Source organism: Centruroides sculpturatus, unplaced genomic scaffold (genome assembly GCF_000671375.1).
Source record: "Centruroides sculpturatus isolate CEXI.00-Female unplaced genomic scaffold, Cexi_2.0 scaffold162, whole genome shotgun sequence".
NCBI classification, from domain to species: Eukaryota; Metazoa; Arthropoda; class Arachnida; order Scorpiones; family Buthidae; genus Centruroides; species Centruroides sculpturatus.
The window spans coordinates 287,543-309,670 of record NW_019384555.1 but is presented as its reverse complement, the minus strand read 5'-3'; the positions used below and the strand labels follow the sequence as shown (position 1 = coordinate 309,670).

Genomic DNA, 22,128 nt, shown 5'->3' with positions numbered 1-22,128 from the left:
AGCGAGACAGGGCCTAAAAACGGTATCCGGAGGATGTGCTATTTTTAGTTCCTCTTTGTTACTAAGAAAGGACTACTGAAATAATTTATTTTTGACACAATTTTGGAGAAAGTGAAACTTAGAACAAAAATATCCAGCTTTTTGCATTGCTCTGTTAATAAGTTGCAATAGTTGTAATTCTTCATCCACTAATGTTTGAGTAGAAGGAAGAAGGAATGCTCTCTGAATGAGGGATGTTACAGCAGAATTCACAAAAGTATGAAATACTCCAAACCAACAACTACCTACAATTAACCATTAACCGGTGCGAAATTCTTTAAAATCGGCAAACGTTTTCGATTCCCCTCCTGGGATCTTCTTCAGGCTTACTTCTTTATAGCTTTCGTTATATCCGGTTATAACGAAAGCTATAAAGAAGTAAGCCTGAAGAAGATCCCAGGAGGGGAATCGAAAACGTTTGCCGATTTTAAAGAATTTCGCACCGGTTAATGGTTAATTGTAGGTAGTTGTTGGTTTGGAGTATATACAACCCGGTGTGGTGAGAAAGCACATTAAAAAAGTATGAAAATTGGAAAGCTGTAGTAGGGATAATACATGGTGTTTTGTTGTTTCTATGATGTACAGAAAATAGAACATCAGGAGATCAGTGAATTTCTAGATCTAAGAAGGAGATTCTGATTCTGGCATTTTGTTCCTCTACAGTGAAATTGATCAAAGGATATACACAGACTAACATACTAACATTTGAATAAATTGATCCAATTCATCAGTTGAGCCTTCCCATGCGAGTAGTATGTCATCATAACGTAAATACATAATTGGATAGTGGACAGTCAAGGGGACATTTGAGAAAACAATATTCTATATTCCTCACAACAATTTTAAATTAGATTTGATGTGTCCGTTAGCCCGTTTCTTGTTTTAATTTTACTGAATTTATTGCAGAAAAACTATTCACATACATAAATTTTAGAAAATAACATTTGAATCGGTACTCCCCGAGTCTGTATATTTTGCCATTAATGCCACAACACTCGAGTGTATTTATTTGAACATTGGCCCGAAACGTAATTTACTTTTAAAGTATGTATATAATTTTAATTACACCTTATTTGTAGAGTTCTTAGAGCCTATTTGAAAAAGTGGTAATAACAATTAGCCAGATTTAAGTATTTTCCCCAATATAACAGTAGTCTTTAAATATTATTTGTCGTAAGCACCGATCGTCGTTCCAATAACATAACTCACTCGCAAGCAAAACGGCAACCGCAACCGCATTTGGAAACAAATCTCTCTCGAAGGGTCCCGTAGAGTAATATTTAGGTCTAAATCTCGCGAAGGATCGCCCGGTTCCTTGAATTTTTTGTTCCTATCAATACGCTCATCGGCTCTGTCTCAACCGTCTCATTCGAAGCACGAATTGACCCATAGATTTATTTTTTAAATTGTAACTCGGACAAAAGAAACGTAAGTACTGTACATAGAAAATAACTCTGATAACAATACATTAACAGAAGAAATATTTACCCCAATTGTCGAATGCCAAACTGGAATTTACTTCGAAAACTCAATTCTGGAACCTTCTAAAATACGTTGATTGTACACTTCACTAATCAAATTCGTCTATTTCTTCACGAAAATAATAATGCTGTTTATGTATGTACATCACAAATTACGTTTATCATCCATTTCAAATATAACGGAATAACAAAAAGCTGTAACAGCTTCTTCCGCCAACTACGAGCCAGTGTTGCCATACATTTTTACTTTTTGTAGCCAAAAATTTTCTAAAGGTAGCCCAAAAGTAGCCAACTCAAAAATCCTTTTTAATAACTTGAGATTTGATGATAAAATAAAAAAAACACACACACACGCCATACGTACTTTCTCAGCAATAACTTTAATCACAAAACAATGTTTTCGGCCAAGTTTACTGGCAATTGAGCCGAATATGATGGCGAGACTATACATGCATAGAATAATTTGCTATATCGAGAACGCTCATTTTATATGCAAAGTAGATTGCAACGAATTATACAACAAATGATCTTGCCAAGACGGACTATAAAAAATTAATTTTCTTATGTAATATTCTTAAAAGTTATTAATTTGCTATTTCAAAAGACTTATCAAACTACAATTATTTAATTTCAAAGTTGACTAATAGATTTCTCTATTAAACCAATACGTACTGTATATTAAATTAGTAATAATATAATAATAATAATAATAGAAAAAAATAATGTTTAAATCACGATAAAGGTGAATGAAAGTGAGTGTGTATTTAACGCTTCTCTTATCAATCCTCGGGTAACAGCATGATACATTTGTTTCTGAATGTTGCATAACTATACTATCAGTACCCCACATGGCATTATTCCTTATTATAATTAAGAGGTTTAAGGATGGCTTTGTGTCTGCACCCAAGTGAAATAATAGTAATTGAAAAGAAAAATATGAGGGCAAGGCCGAATTAAATTTGAAAAATTCAAAATATTGCACAAAAATAGAACTAAAATTTGTCATCTTTAAATTTTCTTATAATAGAAAATTTAATATAAACATGCAACTATAATATTGTGAATGAATATTTTGTAATATGCAATGTAAAAAAATCCAGCAACGAGTAGTATAAGTTTCCCGGTTGTAAAAAAAAGTTTTACAGTATACTTTTAATTGTAATCAAGGTCTATAAACATAAGGTCGGGACACCAATGTTCCCTATGGAGCCGACATTTTTGTTTCGCAGTTCCATGGTCACGGTATAGATTCACGTTATCTACGTGCTGTAAACTGCACGTTCCTTCGAGTTCGAGCCACCGAATCCCTTTTATAATTTCAATTACCATATACAGTGGTACCTCAGGTTACGAACGCCCCAGCATACGAAATTTTCAGGATACGACATGAAATTCGAACATATTTTTGCTCCACGATACGAACAAAAACTCACCATACGACGTTACATTAGTTCGCATTTTTCATTTGTTTTTCTTACTACAGTTATTTTTTTAAATGTATTACTTGGCTTTAATTTGAGTATGTTTTTCGCGTTGGAACGAATTATTTGGTTTTACATGTAATCGTATGGGAAAAGATGATCCACCTTACGACATTTTCATGATACGATCTCAGTTTCGGAACGGATTAATTTCGTATCCTGAGGTACCACTGTATTAAATTTTAAAGTCCGTTTTCACTCCACCAGCAACATATAACATTTATTCTGTTTAATACGTTACATAATGCTGTGAAACCTATCAGAAAACTAAAACTTTGTGTGTAGACTAGAACTAGTACTGATCTGAGAACAATGTTTTAAAGTAATTTAAAAAGAGTTAATTAAAACTACTTTCTTTAATGATGATTTTATAATAAGCGTTAAAATATTAAAGCAGTTTATATACTGGATTTTTTATTTGATTTATCAACATAAAATATTTAAATCTCTATTAGTAACCGGCAGTGGCGTGCCGTGACATTTGATGATCAGGAAGCTGTGTTTCTGTAAGAAGCCGACTTCCAGGGGCAATCAGTTAATTGCGCGTCAGTGATGATCTATGGTAAATACGCTTTCGTCTAACTCAACGACTTTGTTAGCGCCAGATTTTTACATTGGGCCAAGAAATTTAGAATTTGCACACAACCTCACGCACGTAATTGTTCCAGTCTACAGTTGTGCTTCCTAACAGCAATTGACAAAATTCTCCAGAGGTTAATTCCAAACACCAGAAATATATAAAACGTACAGCAGTCAAACACGTAAATCTTCGAACGATTTTTGACTTCTCAAACCTTTTTTTTTCATGGCAAGGCCAGATATTGTATCTCCATTCCGGTGTTTCGGAGAAGCAAATGGATCATTTTGTGATTTCTTGCACATTATTTAAAATTCCATTTTCTTGGAAAAATCGAATCGCACTTTTTTCGTCATTTGGCAATAGCCAAATTGTAAAGTTCATTTTAACTCGAAGAAAAAGCAAATAAAAAAAAACAAGTACTACTAACTCTGAAAACAACGTTACAGTTTCTCATGATCTTTTTTTAAACTCCGCCCTGCGGGCACAAAGAGGGCCTCTTTTAGCAAGTCCATTATGGATTCGGCCAGGCCCACAATGGAGCGGCCGGTGGTGAGGGACGGGGTCCGACATAACCGGACGGACCCCCCGAAGAATTCCTGCGAATTTTTCGACCCGAACCTCACGATGTAAATGAGACGCGATACTATGCAAAGTAAGTTAAAAATAAATTTTAAAATGTAATTATAACTTTTAATATAATTCTAATTTATAACCAATTAACATAAAATAACAAGTATTACGTATAGTATAAAACTAGAAGTTGAAATATAACTGTTGCTATTATACCAATGCGAAAATACGCTAATCATTTTCGATATCAAACGTGCATTAACAATGGTTTAATTTCATAATCTTCTTTTATAACTTTTATACATACTTAAAGAAAAGAGTATCTAATTAACTTTATATATGATGTAATCTATATTAAAGCGAATAGTAAATAAGATTTCATGAATTGACTGGTGTCCCGTTAACAAAAGAGTGCCTGGAAATTATTTTATTTCTTGAATTTCGAACCAACGAGGACTTCCTGTATTAATTAATAATACATACGCGCGATACGTATTAAAAGTAAGCCAAACTCTTGTGTTTGAAAATAATACTTGGCGCACCAACTGAAATCAATCAGCGTTCACAAAACAATGTTACATAACGGCCGTAGGACAAAAGCATTTGTTATCGATTAGAAGTAAGAATATTACACCACGTCGAACGTTTTTCACGTTTTCAATATACAAATTGCGAAAACATCAAACTTATTCATGAAATTTACTTACATAAATTAAGAGATTACTGTATATATTTTTTAAATTACCTCCACAAACGTTTTAAATAACGCCAACGAAATTAAAACTCTCGTTTCAAAGAAAAAAACAAAAATCAAATTTAAATTCGAATTGACGTAGAACAGAATCGTTTCTTTAAACTTAAACGTCGTTCGAAACATCGAATTCAGTTTTCTGCTTTCCTACGAAGAACAACAACAACACGAACGATCGTCGAAAAACGAGAAGCAAAAAACGCGTAGTCATCCTCCCCTCGTTGGAGGAAGATCCCTCTTCGGAGAAGAAATTGACTCGACTGCGGCAGAATAGTATTAACCGACATTAGAAGAAAAATAGCAGGAACACGTAGGAAGAGAGCGAAGGCGAGAAAGAACAAAAAAAGCAGATCAAAATCGAATAAATGGAAGGGGAAAGGAAAGAGGACGATCTCGTAGAAAGAGCAGTCGCGACAGAAACAGGGAGTCCTTTAATCTCGACCGATGTCCCCGACAACCGGAATTGGAATTGCTAGATTACCGTAATCTAGTGATCAAACGGCTCTTTTCAGAGCCACTTTTTTATTGGTAAAGGATGGCCAAATTCATTTTAATAAACAGTAATTAATGCTTTATTATATGTCGTACATTCAATTTTAGTTTAAATTTTGAATCGTTAGGAACGTTTCGAATCTACAAAATCGAAACTATTTGGCCTGTATTAGAAAAAGAACCCCAATTCAAATCTGTATAATAGTGGAAACTGATGGTCTGAGGTAATATCCTGGAAATGCTTAACAGATCTTTATTATTTATGAATTAAACACCTTGATAATGCGTGTTTTGCATCAGTGCTCTCCATTGGATATATTATAATATTGGAAAGTTAAATCAGTAGGAATAGCCTTGAAATTCACAGTTGTCTCGACAACCGAGCGACGACAGTTGTGAGCGCTATAACTTTAGTCATATAAACTTTTATATTTTAAAATTACGATTTTTCAAAAACTATTCACTATAATTCTTTCAAATTACTTAAAATGTCCTTTTAGCAATGATGTTCTCAGTTTTTGATTATCTACACTTTTACATATTTAATGGGCACAGGGCGGAAAGAGTTAGGTTAGGTTAGTAGTTATTTCCCTCAATATTGTCAGCATTTAAATATGTTATGTTATGTGATATTTAAAATGGGATCAAGCTATAAAAAAATCTCCAATGTTACATTTATACAAAAAAATCAGAATTAATTTTGCAAAGTATTGCAACCTGCCAGGCAATTTATGATGTCCTATGAAATTTTGGTGACAGTAACTACTTATTTTTTTTAATGTAGTAAATTTATTTAAAGTTATATTCAAAAGATATATTCTTCCATTATTTGATGGAAATAACAATTTATCAGTGTTATAAAGAAAATCTATATTGTTAATTTCACATTTTTTGCAGATAAACTGCATAAACATGTGTATTAAACATATTCATTGTAATATTAATCATGTGTCAGCCGCTCGGGGCGGAGGAAAATTTCGCCCCCCCTTATTTAGGTATTTCAATTTAAAAGACCAAAATTCAGTTTTGCCACAAAACAAGCGATGAAAAATTCGGCGGTAGTGCAGCGACCTGTCTAAAATAGTTCTATTGGATATTAGTGGTGTATATGAACGCGAATAAATCGTACAAGAAAAGAAAAAAAAAGAGGTCAACAGGTTTCACAGGAACTCCTCGGATGAAAAAGCTACTAGTTCACCCGGCGAGCCGGTTCCCGGACTGTCCGGACGATAGGCGCGATCAGTGCCGGCCCGAGGCAAGTTTCAGGATGGAGCGAGATCCTATTATGGCGCCCCTTGGTTGCCCTTAATTTATACCCTTTAATTTTCTTTGCCACTGAGGCGCCCCCTAGGACTTAGCGCCTGGAGCGGCTGCTCCGTTCGCCCTATGGTAGGGCCGGCTCTGGGCGCGATGCAAGTACAGATTAGGATGTTTCAAAATTTTACAAGATGATATTATTTATTGGGAAATTTTGCCGCTCCCTAAAAAGTAGGGCCGCCCCTGCCGTCCCCACTACGGTACGCCACTGAAATGAGGCTCTTTTTTGAAAGCCACTCTTAAGTCATCAGATGTATTTAAACGATTTCTGGCTTTTGTTTTGATGTGCAAAAGTGTATTCAAGGTATGCGAACACGTCTCAACTAGTTTCTGTACTGCACGTGACAATGTGACTATATTAACTGCGTGTACTGACGACTGACGATAAGCGCTATGTGCTGAGAGACAGTAGAGTAGAGAGTGTAGAAGTGAGACGGTAAAGAATGAAGAAGTGGGGATACCGTTTGATGGGTACCACGGTTTGTAGAGAACACGGTCGTCTCGTTCGTATTTTTTTTTTTTTTTTTTTTTTTTTTTTTTTTTTTTTTTTTTTTTTTTTTTTTTTTTTTTTTTTTTTTTTTTTTTTTTTTTTTTTTTTTTTTTTTTTTTTTTTTTTTTTTTTTTTTTTTTTTTTTTTTTTTTTTTTTTTTTTTTTTTTTTTTTTTTTTTTTTTTTTTTTTTTTTTTTTTTTTTTTTTTTTTTTTTTTTTTTTTTTTTTTTTTTTTTTTTTTTTTTTTTTTTTTTTTTTTTTTTTTTTTTTTTTTTTTTTTTTTTTTTTTTTTTTTTTTTTTTTTTTTTTTTTTTTTTTTTTTTTTTTTTTTTTTTTTTTTTTTTTTTTTTTTTTTTTTTTTTTTTTTTTTTTTTTTTTTTTTTTTTTTTTTTTTTTTTTTTTTTTTTTTTTTTTTTTTTTTTTTTTTTTTTTTTTTTTTTTTTTTTTTTTTTTTTTTTTTTTTTTTTTTTTTTTTTTTTTTTTTTTTTTTTTTTTTTTTTTTTTTTTTTTTTTTTTTTTTTTTTTTTTTTTTTTTTTTTTTTTTTTTTTTTTTTTTTTTTTTTTTTTTTTTTTTTTTTTTTTTTTTTTTTTTTTTTTTTTTTTTTTTTTTTTTTTTTTTTTTTTTTTTTTTTTTTTTTTTTTTTTTTTTTTTTTTTTTTTTTTTTTTTTTTTTTTTTTTTTTTTTTTTTTTTTTTTTTTTTTTTTTTTTTTTTTTTTTTTTTTTTTTTTTTTTTTTTTTTTTTTTTTTTTTTTTTTTTTTTTTTTTTTTTTTTTTTTTTTTTTTTTTTTTTTTTTTTTTTTTTTTTTTTTTTTTTTTTTTTTTTTTTTTTTTTTTNCTAGGGCAGGGGTCGGCAACCTTTTGAGTCGGAAGAGCCAAAAATTACAATTTACAAAATTTCAAAGTTTTTAAAGAGCCACAAAATTTTTTTCTTGCCAACAATAAATAGTACTCGCATAAATAAAGTTTTTTGATAAAAAAACTAATCTATTTATTCAGAATTGTCTTGTGTCGAAAGCGAATTAAACCTCATAGAAACATCCGACCACGGCGTCATTCGAGAGCTTCCGACGTACTGACGACAGTGACGACGCGTGTCACGGGGGAGGGGTGCGATGAAAAGCGAGTACAAGTGGCTGAGAGATAGAATCAGTGCCGAATCCTCGTTAATCGATTCAGATTTTTAAATGGTTTTTTTTTTTGATAAAATAAATAATATTTGCGTATGGAACTAAAGAGCCGCAGCTTCACATCCAAAGAGCCGCAGGTTGCCGACCCCTGCCCCAGGGGAATCGCTGGCCTATGTTCCTTTTTCTGTCTTTTTCTTTAATTAATGTGCTAATTTTTGTGATACTGTATTACAAATTTATTTAGTTCATTACATATTTCCATTATACTTTTCATGATTTCTGATGATAATTTTTTTAAACGTAAATGCAATGTATAAAAGTCATTTTCGTTGTTTTTTTTATTATTTCGTTAATTTTTGTACTGATTTAAGCTGTTATACGTTTGTTATTGACTGACAGCTTTCTGTTATTTTAACATTTTTATTCAACTTTATTAATTACAAGATAATATTGTAAACAGAAGCACGTGTTTTTGCGGTCATGTGACCGAAAAAAACGCCTGGTGACGTTATGCTATTTCCTGCGACCTCCCTATGACGTAATATCTAAAAAATCAAAATATTAAATGTTTTCCATTATTTAAAAACATTATTTCACTAAATAATTCATTTATTGTTTAGACATTTATGATAAATTAATTCATATTAAAAGAATAAATGAATTTTATTATTATGAAAATAATTATAAATAAGTTATTAGAATAAAAAATACAGATAATACATTCTAATTATTATTTTGTAATGTATTAATAAGTTAAATTTTTTTATAATGTATAAAATACATTATTTGAGTATGTAAAAGATAGGTACTATTGTGATCTCTAGATGGCTTCAATGCAAATAATATGTTAATTCTGTTTTTAATTTTTTTTAATTAAAAAATTCAAGTAATTCAATTTAGTTTTTTAATGCAAACATATAACATTTACACTAACTTACAATATTTTTAATTTGGACACCATCATAATATTTGGCATAAAAAATATAAAAAAAATTAAATAAATTAAAAAAAAATACTTATTTTGTATCCAAAACAGTCATTGCCAAAAGATTTACACAAAATTGGGATTCTTTAGCATTAATTAATTCATATTATAATTTATTATTCATACATGAAACAAACTAACAAGAAAATTTTATTTTTAAATGAAATAAAGGTTAAAGTGATTTGATTGTAATATATATAATTATATCGCTTTAAAAATATAATAAAATAATTTTATTTTATAAAAAAAAAATGGGATAATTAGAATGAAAACATGGTATAAGGGGTACGAACAATTGAAATTAAATATCTGATATGGATACGAATATGAAGATGACACTGATGATAACAGGTATGTATGATAAATACAAATATTTCTGAAGATAAAACAAAATTAAGAGAAAAAAAAATAAGTTATACTATAAAAGTCTTTTATAGATATAGGAAGATATCTATAAAAGATATCTATAAAAGTCTTTTATAGATATCTTTTATAGGATCCCCATTCTTTTTGCAAAATTTGCATTTTATACCTTGTCTTCTTAATGTATTTATATTTTTCTCTTCAAATAATGATTTATTTTTATGTAAAATAAACTGATTTTCCACCATGGTGTTCTTTGAAAAGTGTTAGTAATTCATTAATATTCACTTTTTGTATTTCATCTCTATAATGAAAATAAAACAAATTATTATTAATTATATCGAAACAATAATGATGGATTTAAATTGTTTTATATAAAATTAAATACTTCAAATATTGATTGGCATATTGATAAACATAAAATTGGTTAATTTTCAAAATAGGCAAAAAATAATATATATATGAAATTTACTGTTTAACCGTAGAAGAGTGATGACATTTTACTAAATAACATCTAAAGTTAATACCTTATATATTATTATATCTTTCAGTGGTATGTTTATCTATAAATGTTAAATTTTTGCCATTATCCTTTCATATTAAAGGTGTGTTAGAGCACTTCTACTAACGTGCAACTATTTAATTAAATAAGAATATAATCTTTAAGTGGATCCAATGCTTTTTCAGCATCTTCCCTGCTCACTTTACAGAGTTAGCCAGTTAACTCTGTAAAATAGTTTTAGATTAATTTACAATCCTCTTGTTACTAATATTTTAATTAAAAAATGAGCAAATATTTAATTACATTAAAAATAAAAAACTTAATAAATAAATTAATTAAATGTTATAATTAAAATTACAGAATAAATTTTCTTACCAATAAAATATATTTTCTTTAATTTAGGAATTTCATAATCTAATGGTCCATTCGTTACTCTGTCACTGGCTCAACATCTATCAGTATAAATGTATGGTTCTGCATTAAATATATTTGATGAATCTATAGTGTTTATATGGAATACTGAGTTTAAACCCTAATAAAATTAATAATTTTTAAAAATATTATATGTTATTTTCATAATATTCCTTGTACGAAACTTTATTTAAGAACATAAGTTAAAAATATTGTTAAAATTGTAAAAATAAATTATATAAGGTTAAAAACCTGTGAGAGTATAAATATCGTGAGAATGAATCAACACGATAAAACCTAAGTGCTTCTACGACGAGAGAATTTATAACAAGCGTGCTTGGTGGAACAGACGCTTATACTGTATATATATTTAATTAACAAATGCTGTATAAAAAGGTTACAAATAATTAATAATACTACTAATGTAGAAACTAACCGAAACCGAAGATACAATAGGCGGTTAGCTGGCTTACATCTCGCGTATTTCCGACAGAAGATATTCTTTGATCCTTATTACTATTTCTTTATTAATTAGCCCTAGTCCACCTGAGAGAAGGGAGAGAGTTCGACTTACTAAGTTGTAGATAGTCGAGCCTTTGCTTATACGTCCGTTTCCGGCGGTCAGTGTTGAAGGTAATCCGTTGTTTCTCGCTATCTTGGAGGCCACACCGATAACTGGCCGGGAGCCCTCTTTATACCAAATTTGAGGGGGTGAGAACTATGATATTATTGATGATAACAATCCACGAAAAACCTTTTTTTACGAGTGTTATGTCACTAGTAAATTCCACAAGTACTTTCGACCTCCACCGAGGTCTGCTTCAGGTGGCGACTGGCCGTGCTTCGACCCGACCGTCCTAACGATGTTGCCAACGATGTAAATAAATAAATGTGCGCGTCGAGTTTCACCCCTCCGACTGACACTGTTCGAATTCCTCGAACAAATACTTCCACGCCTGTGCAAGCTTTTCCCCATCCTTGAAGTTGATGCATTTGCCCCCCTGATAGCTTTATGAATCTCCCAGGCCTCCAGGTGACGGATGTGATCCGCTCGGAACGCTTGTCTGATAAGTCTGGTGTTCCGGAAGTGCGCCCTTATTTCAGGGTCGGTGACGTAGGTCGATAAGGCGGCGGTGTGTCTTTTATGTTTAATATCAGCTTGGTGTTCACGTATTCGTTTCTGTGTTGACCGGATGGTGGAGCCAATATAAACTAAGTCCCTATTGAATCTGTCGTCCCTGATGGGAATGGAGTAAACACCTGGGGCCCTGGTGAGATCCATCGCGTCCTTGGCGTTGCGCGGCAGGTGATAAAGCGTGCCGGTTCTTAAGTACGCGATTTTGGTGCGGCTGTTGCTAGCGATCTCCCTATATAGGGGGTCTAAATGCTGGTTGAACCGGACGACCGCGCGTCTAGCGTTCCTATCTGGTTGTCGGTTGTCGTCCGGCGATGGTAGGGGGGCAGTCCTTGCGGCGAGGGGGCGGCGGGCGCATGCACGTGCTAAGCCGCGGACCATGTCTTTACTGTAATCATGCTCAACGGCAATTTTTTCTATGCGACGGATCTCCAATCATGCGTCGCGCACATGTGTGTGGTGCGTGAAGGCCCGTCTGGTAAGGGCACGGAAAGCCGCAATTTTGTAGACAAAGGGGTCGGAAGAGTTCGCGGAGATGAACAGCGGGAGCTGGTCANGCGTTAAAATATTAAAGCAGTTTATATACTGGATTTTTTATTTGATTTATCAACATAAAATATTTAAATCTCTATTAGTAACCGGCAGTGGCGTGCCGTGACATTTGATGATCAGGAAGCTGTGTTTCTGTAAGAAGCCGACTTCCAGGGGCAATCAGTTAATTGCGCGTCAGTGATGATCTATGGTAAATACGCTTTCGTCTAACTCAACGACTTTGTTAGCGCCAGATTTTTACATTGGGCCAAGAAATTTAGAATTTGCACACAACCTCACGCACGTAATTGTTCCAGTCTACAGTTGTGCTTCCTAACAGCAATTGACAAAATTCTCCAGAGGTTAATTCCAAACACCAGAAATATATAAAACGTACAGCAGTCAAACACGTAAATCTTCGAACGATTTTTGACTTCTCAAACCTTTTTTTTTCATGGCAAGGCCAGATATTGTATCTCCATTCCGGTGTTTCGGAGAAGCAAATGGATCATTTTGTGATTTCTTGCACATTATTTAAAATTCCATTTTCTTGGAAAAATCGAATCGCACTTTTTTCGTCATTTGGCAATAGCCAAATTGTAAAGTTCATTTTAACTCGAAGAAAAAGCAAATAAAAAAAAACAAGTACTACTAACTCTGAAAACAACGTTACAGTTTCTACCTTTAGTTTACTTCACTCCTTCTACGAGATACGAGACGTAATTTACATAATCTCATGATCTTTTTTTAAACTCCGCCCTGCGGGCACAAAGAGGGCCTCTTTTAGCAAGTCCATTATGGATTCGGCCAGGCCCACAATGGAGCGGCCGGTGGTGAGGGACGGGGTCCGACATAACCGGACGGACCCCCCGAAGAATTCCTGCGAATTTTTCGACCCGAACCTCACGATGTAAATGAGACGCGATACTATGCAAAGTAAGTTAAAAATAAATTTTAAAATGTAATTATAACTTTTAATATAATTCTAATTTATAACCAATTAACATAAAATAACAAGTATTACGTATAGTATAAAACTAGAAGTTGAAATATAACTGTTGCTATTATACCAATGCGAAAATACGCTAATCATTTTCGATATCAAACGTGCATTAACAATGGTTTAATTTCATAATCTTCTTTTATAACTTTTATACATACTTAAAGAAAAGAGTATCTAATTAACTTTATATATGATGTAATCTATATTAAAGCGAATAGTAAATAAGATTTCATGAATTGACTGGTGTCCCGTTAACAAAAGAGTGCCTGGAAATTATTTTATTTCTTGAATTTCGAACCAACGAGGACTTCCTGTATTAATTAATAATACATACGCGCGATACGTATTAAAAGTAAGCCAAACTCTTGTGTTTGAAAATAATACTTGGCGCACCAACTGAAATCAATCAGCGTTCACAAAACAATGTTACATAACGGCCGTAGGACAAAAGCATTTGTTATCGATTAGAAGTAAGAATATTACACCACGTCGAACGTTTTTCACGTTTTCAATATACAAATTGCGAAAACATCAAACTTATTCATGAAATTTACTTACATAAATTAAGAGATTACTGTATATATTTTTTAAATTACCTCCACAAACGTTTTAAATAACGCCAACGAAATTAAAACTCTCGTTTCAAAGAAAAAAACAAAAATCAAATTTAAATTCGAATTGACGTAGAACAGAATCGTTTCTTTAAACTTAAACGTCGTTCGAAACATCGAATTCAGTTTTCTGCTTTCCTACGAAGAACAACAACAACACGAACGATCGTCGAAAAACGAGAAGCAAAAAACGCGTAGTCATCCTCCCCTCGTTGGAGGAAGATCCCTCTTCGGAGAAGAAATTGACTCGACTGCGGCAGAATAGTATTAACCGACATTAGAAGAAAAATAGCAGGAACACGTAGGAAGAGAGCGAAGGCGAGAAAGAACAAAAAAAGCAGATCAAAATCGAATAAATGGAAGGGGAAAGGAAAGAGGACGATCTCGTAGAAAGAGCAGTCGCGACAGAAACAGGGAGTCCTTTAATCTCGACCGATGTCCCCGACAACCGGAATTGGAATTGCTAGATTACCGTAATCTAGTGATCAAACGGCTCTTTTCAGAGCCACTTTTTTATTGGTAAAGGATGGCCAAATTCATTTTAATAAACAGTAATTAATGCTTTATTATATGTCGTACATTCAATTTTAGTTTAAATTTTGAATCGTTAGGAACGTTTCGAATCTACAAAATCGAAACTATTTGGCCTGTATTAGAAAAAGAACCCCAATTCAAATCTGTATAATAGTGGAAACTGATGGTCTGAGGTAATATCCTGGAAATGCTTAACAGATCTTTATTATTTATGAATTAAACACCTTGATAATGCGTGTTTTGCATCAGTGCTCTCCATTGGATATATTATAATATTGGAAAGTTAAATCAGTAGGAATAGCCTTGAAATTCACAGTTGTCTCGACAACCGAGCGACGACAGTTGTGAGCGCTATAACTTTAGTCATATAAACTTTTATATTTTAAAATTACGATTTTTCAAAAACTATTCACTATAATTCTTTCAAATTACTTAAAATGTCCTTTTAGCAATGATGTTCTCAGTTTTTGATTATCTACACTTTTACATATTTAATGGGCACAGGGCGGAAAGAGTTAGGTTAGGTTAGTAGTTATTTCCCTCAATATTGTCAGCATTTAAATATGTTATGTTATGTGATATTTAAAATGGGATCAAGCTATAAAAAAATCTCCAATGTTACATTTATACAAAAAAATCAGAATTAATTTTGCAAAGTATTGCAACCTGCCAGGCAATTTATGATGTCCTATGAAATTTTGGTGACAGTAACTACTTATTTTTTTTAATGTAGTAAATTTATTTAAAGTTATATTCAAAAGATATATTCTTCCATTATTTGATGGAAATAACAATTTATCAGTGTTATAAAGAAAATCTATATTGTTAATTTCACATTTTTTGCAGATAAACTGCATAAACATGTGTATTAAACATATTCATTGTAATATTAATCATGTGTCAGCCGCTCGGGGCGGAGGAAAATTTCGCCCCCCCTTATTTAGGTATTTCAATTTAAAAGACCAAAATTCAGTTTTGCCACAAAACAAGCGATGAAAAATTCGGCGGTAGTGCAGCGACCTGTCTAAAATAGTTCTATTGGATATTAGTGGTGTATATGAACGCGAATAAATCGTACAAGAAAAGAAAAAAAAAGAGGTCAACAGGTTTCACAGGAACTCCTCGGATGAAAAAGCTACTAGTTCACCCGGCGAGCCGGTTCCCGGACTGTCCGGACGATAGGCGCGATCAGTGCCGGCCCGAGGCAAGTTTTAGGATGGAGCGAGATCCTATTATGGCGCCCCTTGGTTGCCCTTAATTTATACCCTTTAATTTTCTTTGCCACTGAGGCGCCCCCTAGGACTTAGCGCCTGGAGCGGCTGCTCCGTTCGCCCTATGGTAGGGCCGGCTCTGGGCGCGATGCAAGTACAGATTAGGATGTTTCAAAATTTTACAAGATGATATTATTTATTGGGAAATTTTGCCGCTCCCTAAAAAGTAGGGCCGCCCCTGCCGTCCCCACTACGGTACGCCACTGAAATGAGGCTCTTTTTTGAAAGCCACTCTTAAGTCATCAGATGTATTTAAACGATTTCTGGCTTTTGTTTTGATGTGCAAAAGTGTATTCAAGGTATGCGAACACGTCTCAACTAGTTTCTGTACTGCACGTGACAATGTGACTATATTAACTGCGTGTACTGACGACTGACGATAAGCGCTATGTGCTGAGAGACAGTAGAGTAGAGAGTGTAGAAGTGAGACGGTAAAGAATGAAGAAGTGGGGATACCGTTTGATGGGTACCACGGTTTGTAGAGAACACGGTCGTCTCGTTCGTATTTTTTTTTTTTTTATTTTGAAATTTTTCTCACACCCCCAGGGGTGTACGCACCCCGGGTTAAGAACCGCTGGGTTTAAACGATGGACGCCTATCTCAACGAATATTTCACTCCACATACGGTTGTTGTGACCCCTCGACTCTCTTGATATTTTTATTATTTTTAATGAAAGGAGCGGAAGACCAGGACTACTCAGAGATATCGCCTGGGATGAAAAAAATGGAGAGGAATGGATGAGGGGGGGTGAAAGTGTGATAGGAAAGATGGTGAAGATGGGAGAGACCGTCAGACCGAGCAACACAGTTAATTTAGATAGGATGATACATGTACAGGACACAAAAAGAAAAAGTGTACGTACAAATAGTTATGGAGTGTTACATATGCACGAAAAGCTTTGTGGTTACAAAACAATTACAAATACCGGGTTGGAAGTGATGATAGTTAGAAAAAGGTGCGTGGTGGTCGAGGTACAGTACATAGGCAATGGGGTGGAACAACAGATAGCGCGTAACAATTACCGGCAGGGTGTATGGTTTCCGTATAAGGTGTTATTACTGGCTACCCAATTTTGCAGAACAGCTCCAGTTACAATATAACATTAACGGTTTAGAAAAAATATTTCTTGGAAACTATACACGTTAGACTCGTGCAGTTTTCGCGATTGTTTTCTTCTGTGTTTATTTTACATAGAAAAAATTGTTTTGGATTTTATTTTTAAATAAATTTGTCATTTTCGATTTTTTATATAAATAGACCTCGTACAAAACTCAAGGTCATCTATAGCCTAGAGCAGCGGTTCCCAACCTTTTTTAATTGGCGTACCCCCGTGGCATTTCCAACTCCCCAACGAGCAACGCAAGCGCAAATCTCGCACTGCTTGTTTGTAGAGAGTGTCGTCATTTTGAATATTATTTTGACTCTGTTCTCGGTCCTAGTACCTACAAGTCTGGTTTTTTTATGCGCGCATGATTTGGGGCACCTAATACTTTGCGCCAAACTGCAACTTTTGACACGCACTCCTTCATACCTGTAAGCTGGTAGCACAGCAGGCAGTACAATTTTATAAACAAGACAGTCTTGTAAATAAAAAATTAATAAAAATACTGAATAAATAATGAAAACATTACAGCTTGTAGAGAAAATACTTTTTATAAACAAAAGAATACTTTTTTCAAACAACACGTGGGGATATTTTTGATAGTGTTGCCACCTTTTCAAAATCGCCGACCGGACGGCAGGTGAGGTTTGTTCGAACAGAAGTTCCTGACGCGTGCGTAATGTCATTTTGCAATGCGAAGAATAATATGCAGTGCATGCGGATTCTAAATCAGTTATAGTTAGGGACTAGAGAAACTCGGGCAGGAGTAACGTAAGTAACCTAAATTAAGAAAGAACAACTACAAATGACTTAGCTCTATTGAATATTGAAATGTATAATAAACTTTGTGATTGTCGCAACAAAGATTTTTTATTTAATAATTTTTTAATACTATTAATTTGTGATACATAATATATTATTTTTTCTGCCATAATAAGTAAACTTTTTTCTGTACTCCTAAACAACCTATCGCGTACCTTTTGAGTCGGAAGAGCCAAAAATTACAATTTACAAAATTTCAAAGTTTTTAAAGAGCCACAAAATTTTTTTCTTGCCAACAATNTTACTGTAATCATGCTCAACGGCAATTTTTTCTATGCGACGGATCTCCAATCATGCGTCGCGCACATGTGTGTGGTGCGTGAAGGCCCGTCTGGTAAGGGCACGGAAAGCCGCAATTTTGTAGACAAAGGGGTCGGAAGAGTTCGCGGAGATGAACAGCGGGAGCTGGTCAGGTTTATGGTAAACGCTCGTTTCTATCTTGCCCCCCTGAGACGGATGCTAACATCCAGAAAATGTGCACTCGAGTTGTTAACCTGATCCAAGCCGAGGGTGAGGCCGTACGCATTGTCGTTCATACACGACAAAAAATCGTCCATATTGGGAGTGGTTTTCCACAGTATAAAGATGTCGTCCACGCATCTTTGGTATAGACTGATGTTTGATAAGAATTTGGGCAGCACTTTCTCCTCCAACTATCTCATCACCAGCTGGAAAAGGTCCCCCGAAAGCGGGCTGCCCATGGGGACACCTCGTCTTTGTAAATAAGTAGCTTCGTTGAACTGGAAAACCGAAGTGTAGCACATAAGATGCGCCAGCTCCAATATCTGCTTACGGTACCGGAGTGCATCATTCTCACGTAGTAGAAGGTCCCTAAGAGCGCAGAAGCATGGCTGCAGTCTTATCGAAGGGAAAAGGGACACGAAATCCATGACCGTGAAGTGCGGGTCNCCGAAGTGTAGCACATAAGATGCGCCAGCTCCAATATCTGCTTACGGTACCGGAGTGCATCATTCTCACGTAGTAGAAGGTCCCTAAGAGCGCAGAAGCATGGCTGCAGTCTTATCGAAGGGAAAAGGGACACGAAATCCATGACCGTGAAGTGCGGGTCGTCACCAACCTCGACCCGTCGTAACAACTCTACAAAATCAGCGGAATTGGTAATAGAAAACTTGTAACCCTTCAATCGTTCGGCGGCGATGTTGTGGACGGCCTTCTCGAGCAGCCTCGTAGGGGACCTAGCTTTATCCAGGATCGGCCTAAGAGACGGGGTCTGTTTGTGCGTTTTGGCCAACGCGAACAGCCTCGGAGGCAACGACCGCCTTGCTCAATCCCCATTTCATGGCTAACGACGTGCGGATGAACCTAGAAACACGAGACTGTAGCTTATCTATGTAGCCGTCGTCGATGGGCTGGCAGTCCGTGTCGTCGATATACCGTTGCATGAGAGACCTGTAGGTGGCTTCCTTTAATAGAACGAGAGATTTGTTTTTATCCGCTTTGAGGACTATGATGTGTTCGTCCGTCAGCCATTTCCTGGTTTTTCGTAAGATGCGCCACCAGTTGTCATTGCGGGTCCTGTTGACGGAACAAATCGTGAATGCGGCTTTCCACCTGTAGTACTCTTTTCGGGTGTCGCTCGAGCCGTTGATGAGCCTTTCGATGTCGGGCATTATATTCTCCGGGCGCAATTTCGACGGCCCGGGGCAAAAATCACTGGTGCAGCACGCGAAGGTTTTTTGTGAGAACTTTGTTTAGCTAAGATCCAATCAAGTTTTTTACGGTACCTCGTCTGTAGGTCGCGCGACAGGGTTTCCTGGAAGCATGCCGCCCTTCTGTTCGCGTCTTCGAGCTCAGTCCGGTTGCGTTCGAACATTTGGTTCTCCAATCTGATTAATCTGTCCAGGATGGAATAGACGCTCTTCCTGGTGGTTCGAATGGCCCTCCTTAAACATATCTTCCTGAGTTTCGGGAGTATTGTCTCGCAGTTCTTGGGGAGGCGTATCCGGTAAATAGACATAGGCAATACATCGTTACTCTGGCACTCTACTAGGAAACTAAGTTTCGAGGAATCGAGGAATTCGAACAGTGTCAGTCGGAGGAGTGAAACCCGACGCGCACATTTATTTATTTACATCGTTGGCAACATCGTTACGACGGTCGGGTCGAAACACGGCCAGTCACCACCATCTGTCACGACTTCCACAGACCTCGGTGGAAGTCGAAAGTACTTGTGGAATTTACTAGTGACATAACACTCGTAAAAAAAGGTTTTTCGTGGATTGTTATTATTCAACGCAATGTTAAGTTGTTGGAAGTCGTTTATATTATTGATGATTTGTACGCACACCTGTTACTGTGCTGATGTTTGGATCTAGCTAGTACTGACAACTGACACAGAGAAGTTTGTTTAATTTATCGATATTGGTGTCAAGAAGAAATGATTTTATGATATAAATTTCTATAGGTTTGGCGGCTCTCATCCATAAATTAACATTCAGCTGACAATAATTTCTTTAACCTGGTCAACTATCTAGATATTGCTTATATCAAACGTCGTGTTTGACTACGAACGAGGCGATTTATTGCCGTAACCACGTGTCACGTGCAACCAAAGAGGTGATAAGAAACATTTCTTATTCCCGTCTTGTTGATATTAACGTCTATAGAATTACCTTTAAACAAATGGAGGAGATTTCGTTTATTGATATTTTAACATTCCCCTTTTTTTTCTTATTCTAGGAGAGCGTCTTGATCATTGACCGCAGAGGTTCTCCTTTTTCCCTTTTCAGAGAAAATTCCGAGGCTTATACTGTTTTAATACAGAAAAAAGGGTTTCAGACCTTCACAGTTTATTTCACGCATTTTCACCACCACTCTCACTTTCCTACTTCCCCGTTCTCTCTCCACTTCCGTTCTGCCCTTTCCCCCCGAGACACACCCTACCATAAAACTCCCACCCACGGTTACACACCCCAGAAATACATAACTCCTCTCCACCGAGTCGGACCCACCGCGTGGCGAAGGGGGGGCAACAAAAGACGTAAGGCACAAACCTATATAATTTATTTTAAATGAAAAGAAATTGCCTCGTATTAAATAAATCAAAGTTAAAAATGGTTGTTTAAAATTTACTTAAATATACTATTATTGTTACCTTTATTTTTAAACTTATAACACCATTAGTAGAAGAATACGTAGGGAGATTTCTTTGGTAGACTTGTCAACTGGTTTTGCTCGGGTTACTCTATAAAATAGTTTTAGATTTATTAACAATCCTTTTGTTAGTAATTTTTTAATTAAAAAGTTAGCAAATATTTAATACAGTTTTTAGTAAATGCAAATAGTTTATTAATTAAAATTTACTTAAATGTATTATTATTGTTACCTTTATTTTTAAACTTATAACACTATTAGTAGAAGAATATGTAGGGAGATTTCTTTGGTAGTCTTATCAACTGGTTTCGCCCAGGTTACTTCTATTGCTAAAAATGGAAGAATATAATCATTAAGTGAATCCAATGCTTTTTTAGCATCTTCCCTGCTGACTTTACAGAGTTAGCCAGTTAACTCTGTAAAGCAGTTTTAGATTAATAAATAAATAAATAAATAAATAAATAAACATGTAACTCACAAGAGTATGTGAATACATTGCTAAAGAAGTTGAGAAAAATTAATGAAAGTTCAGATTAAATTTTTAATAACCTTTTTATCATAACTTAGATATGAAGTATTTCATATCCTATAAACAGAATTATTTACAAAGATATTTTCTTATATTTGTTAAACCCAACATTTAATATAAGTGGATGTTATGACTCAAATGTTTGATGTATTGTTAATACTATAATTTAATTAACTTTATACAAAAGTTCTTGCATTAAAATAATTTATATGTTAATAAATTATACAAAAATTAATGAGAGAAAAAAACAGTATTTTACTGCAAAACAAAATAATTATTTATGTATAAGCGTCATTAATTAGAATCACAGCTCATTTCATTTTTATGGCACAATTTACGACTATAATGATCGACTTTCTGTCCAGGTGAAATGAAACCTCTTCCACATTTATCACAAGAATATGGAAATGACTTTGTATGCTTGTAGATGACGTGAGCCTTTAGCGTAGAAGCCTGTGTGAAGCTCTTAAAACACAAAGTACAAGTGTACGGTCTCTCTTTAGTATGTACACGCCTGTGACATACGAGTGTGTTACGTAGCGAGAACGTCTGACCGCAATCCACACATTTGTGAGGTCTTTCGTTGCTGTGAGTCTTTTTATGAGATAGTAAATTCTTCTTGCTAACGAAATTCTTTCCACATTCTTCGCACGTTAACGAGTTATCATTCTCGTCTGCCATTTTTTCTATTTCTTGTGGCTTTCTAACTCGAAGACGTCGAGGATTAGCATTTTTTCTTGGCCGAGCTCGCGTAGACATGACACCAAACCGATTCGTATGTACCGCTCTCGTAGACGTTTATAGAATCATACTTTTCATTGGTCCATCTGTTACGCTTCACAATCACATGTAAGTGCCCTTCTCTATATATGCCACGTAACATTT

At 34.6% G+C, this 22,128-nt stretch overlaps 2 protein-coding genes across 2 annotated transcripts in view; both read right to left on the bottom strand.

Moving 5' to 3' along the window:
- Nucleotides 1-12,935, bottom strand: part of LOC111623814 (transcriptional protein SWT1-like) — a 77,732-nt gene extending 64,797 nt beyond the window's left edge. Inside the window, exon 1 of the mRNA XM_023366522.1 lies at nucleotides 12,913-12,935. The gene's annotated coding sequence lies outside the window, so the exon portion shown is untranslated. The remainder of the gene's footprint in view (nucleotides 1-12,912) is intronic.
- A 6,476-nt stretch (nucleotides 12,936-19,411) lies between these two features.
- LOC111623800 (gastrula zinc finger protein XlCGF49.1-like) lies at nucleotides 19,412-21,924 on the bottom strand. The gene is made up of 2 exons (XM_023366500.1): nucleotides 21,582-21,924; nucleotides 19,412-19,548 (listed from the first exon to the last, which is right to left on the bottom strand). The coding sequence occupies exons 1-2, from the start codon at nucleotides 21,922-21,924 to the stop codon at nucleotides 19,412-19,414; spliced, it is 480 nt and encodes a 159-aa protein (XP_023222268.1).
- Between the last annotated feature and the right edge of the window lie 204 nt (nucleotides 21,925-22,128).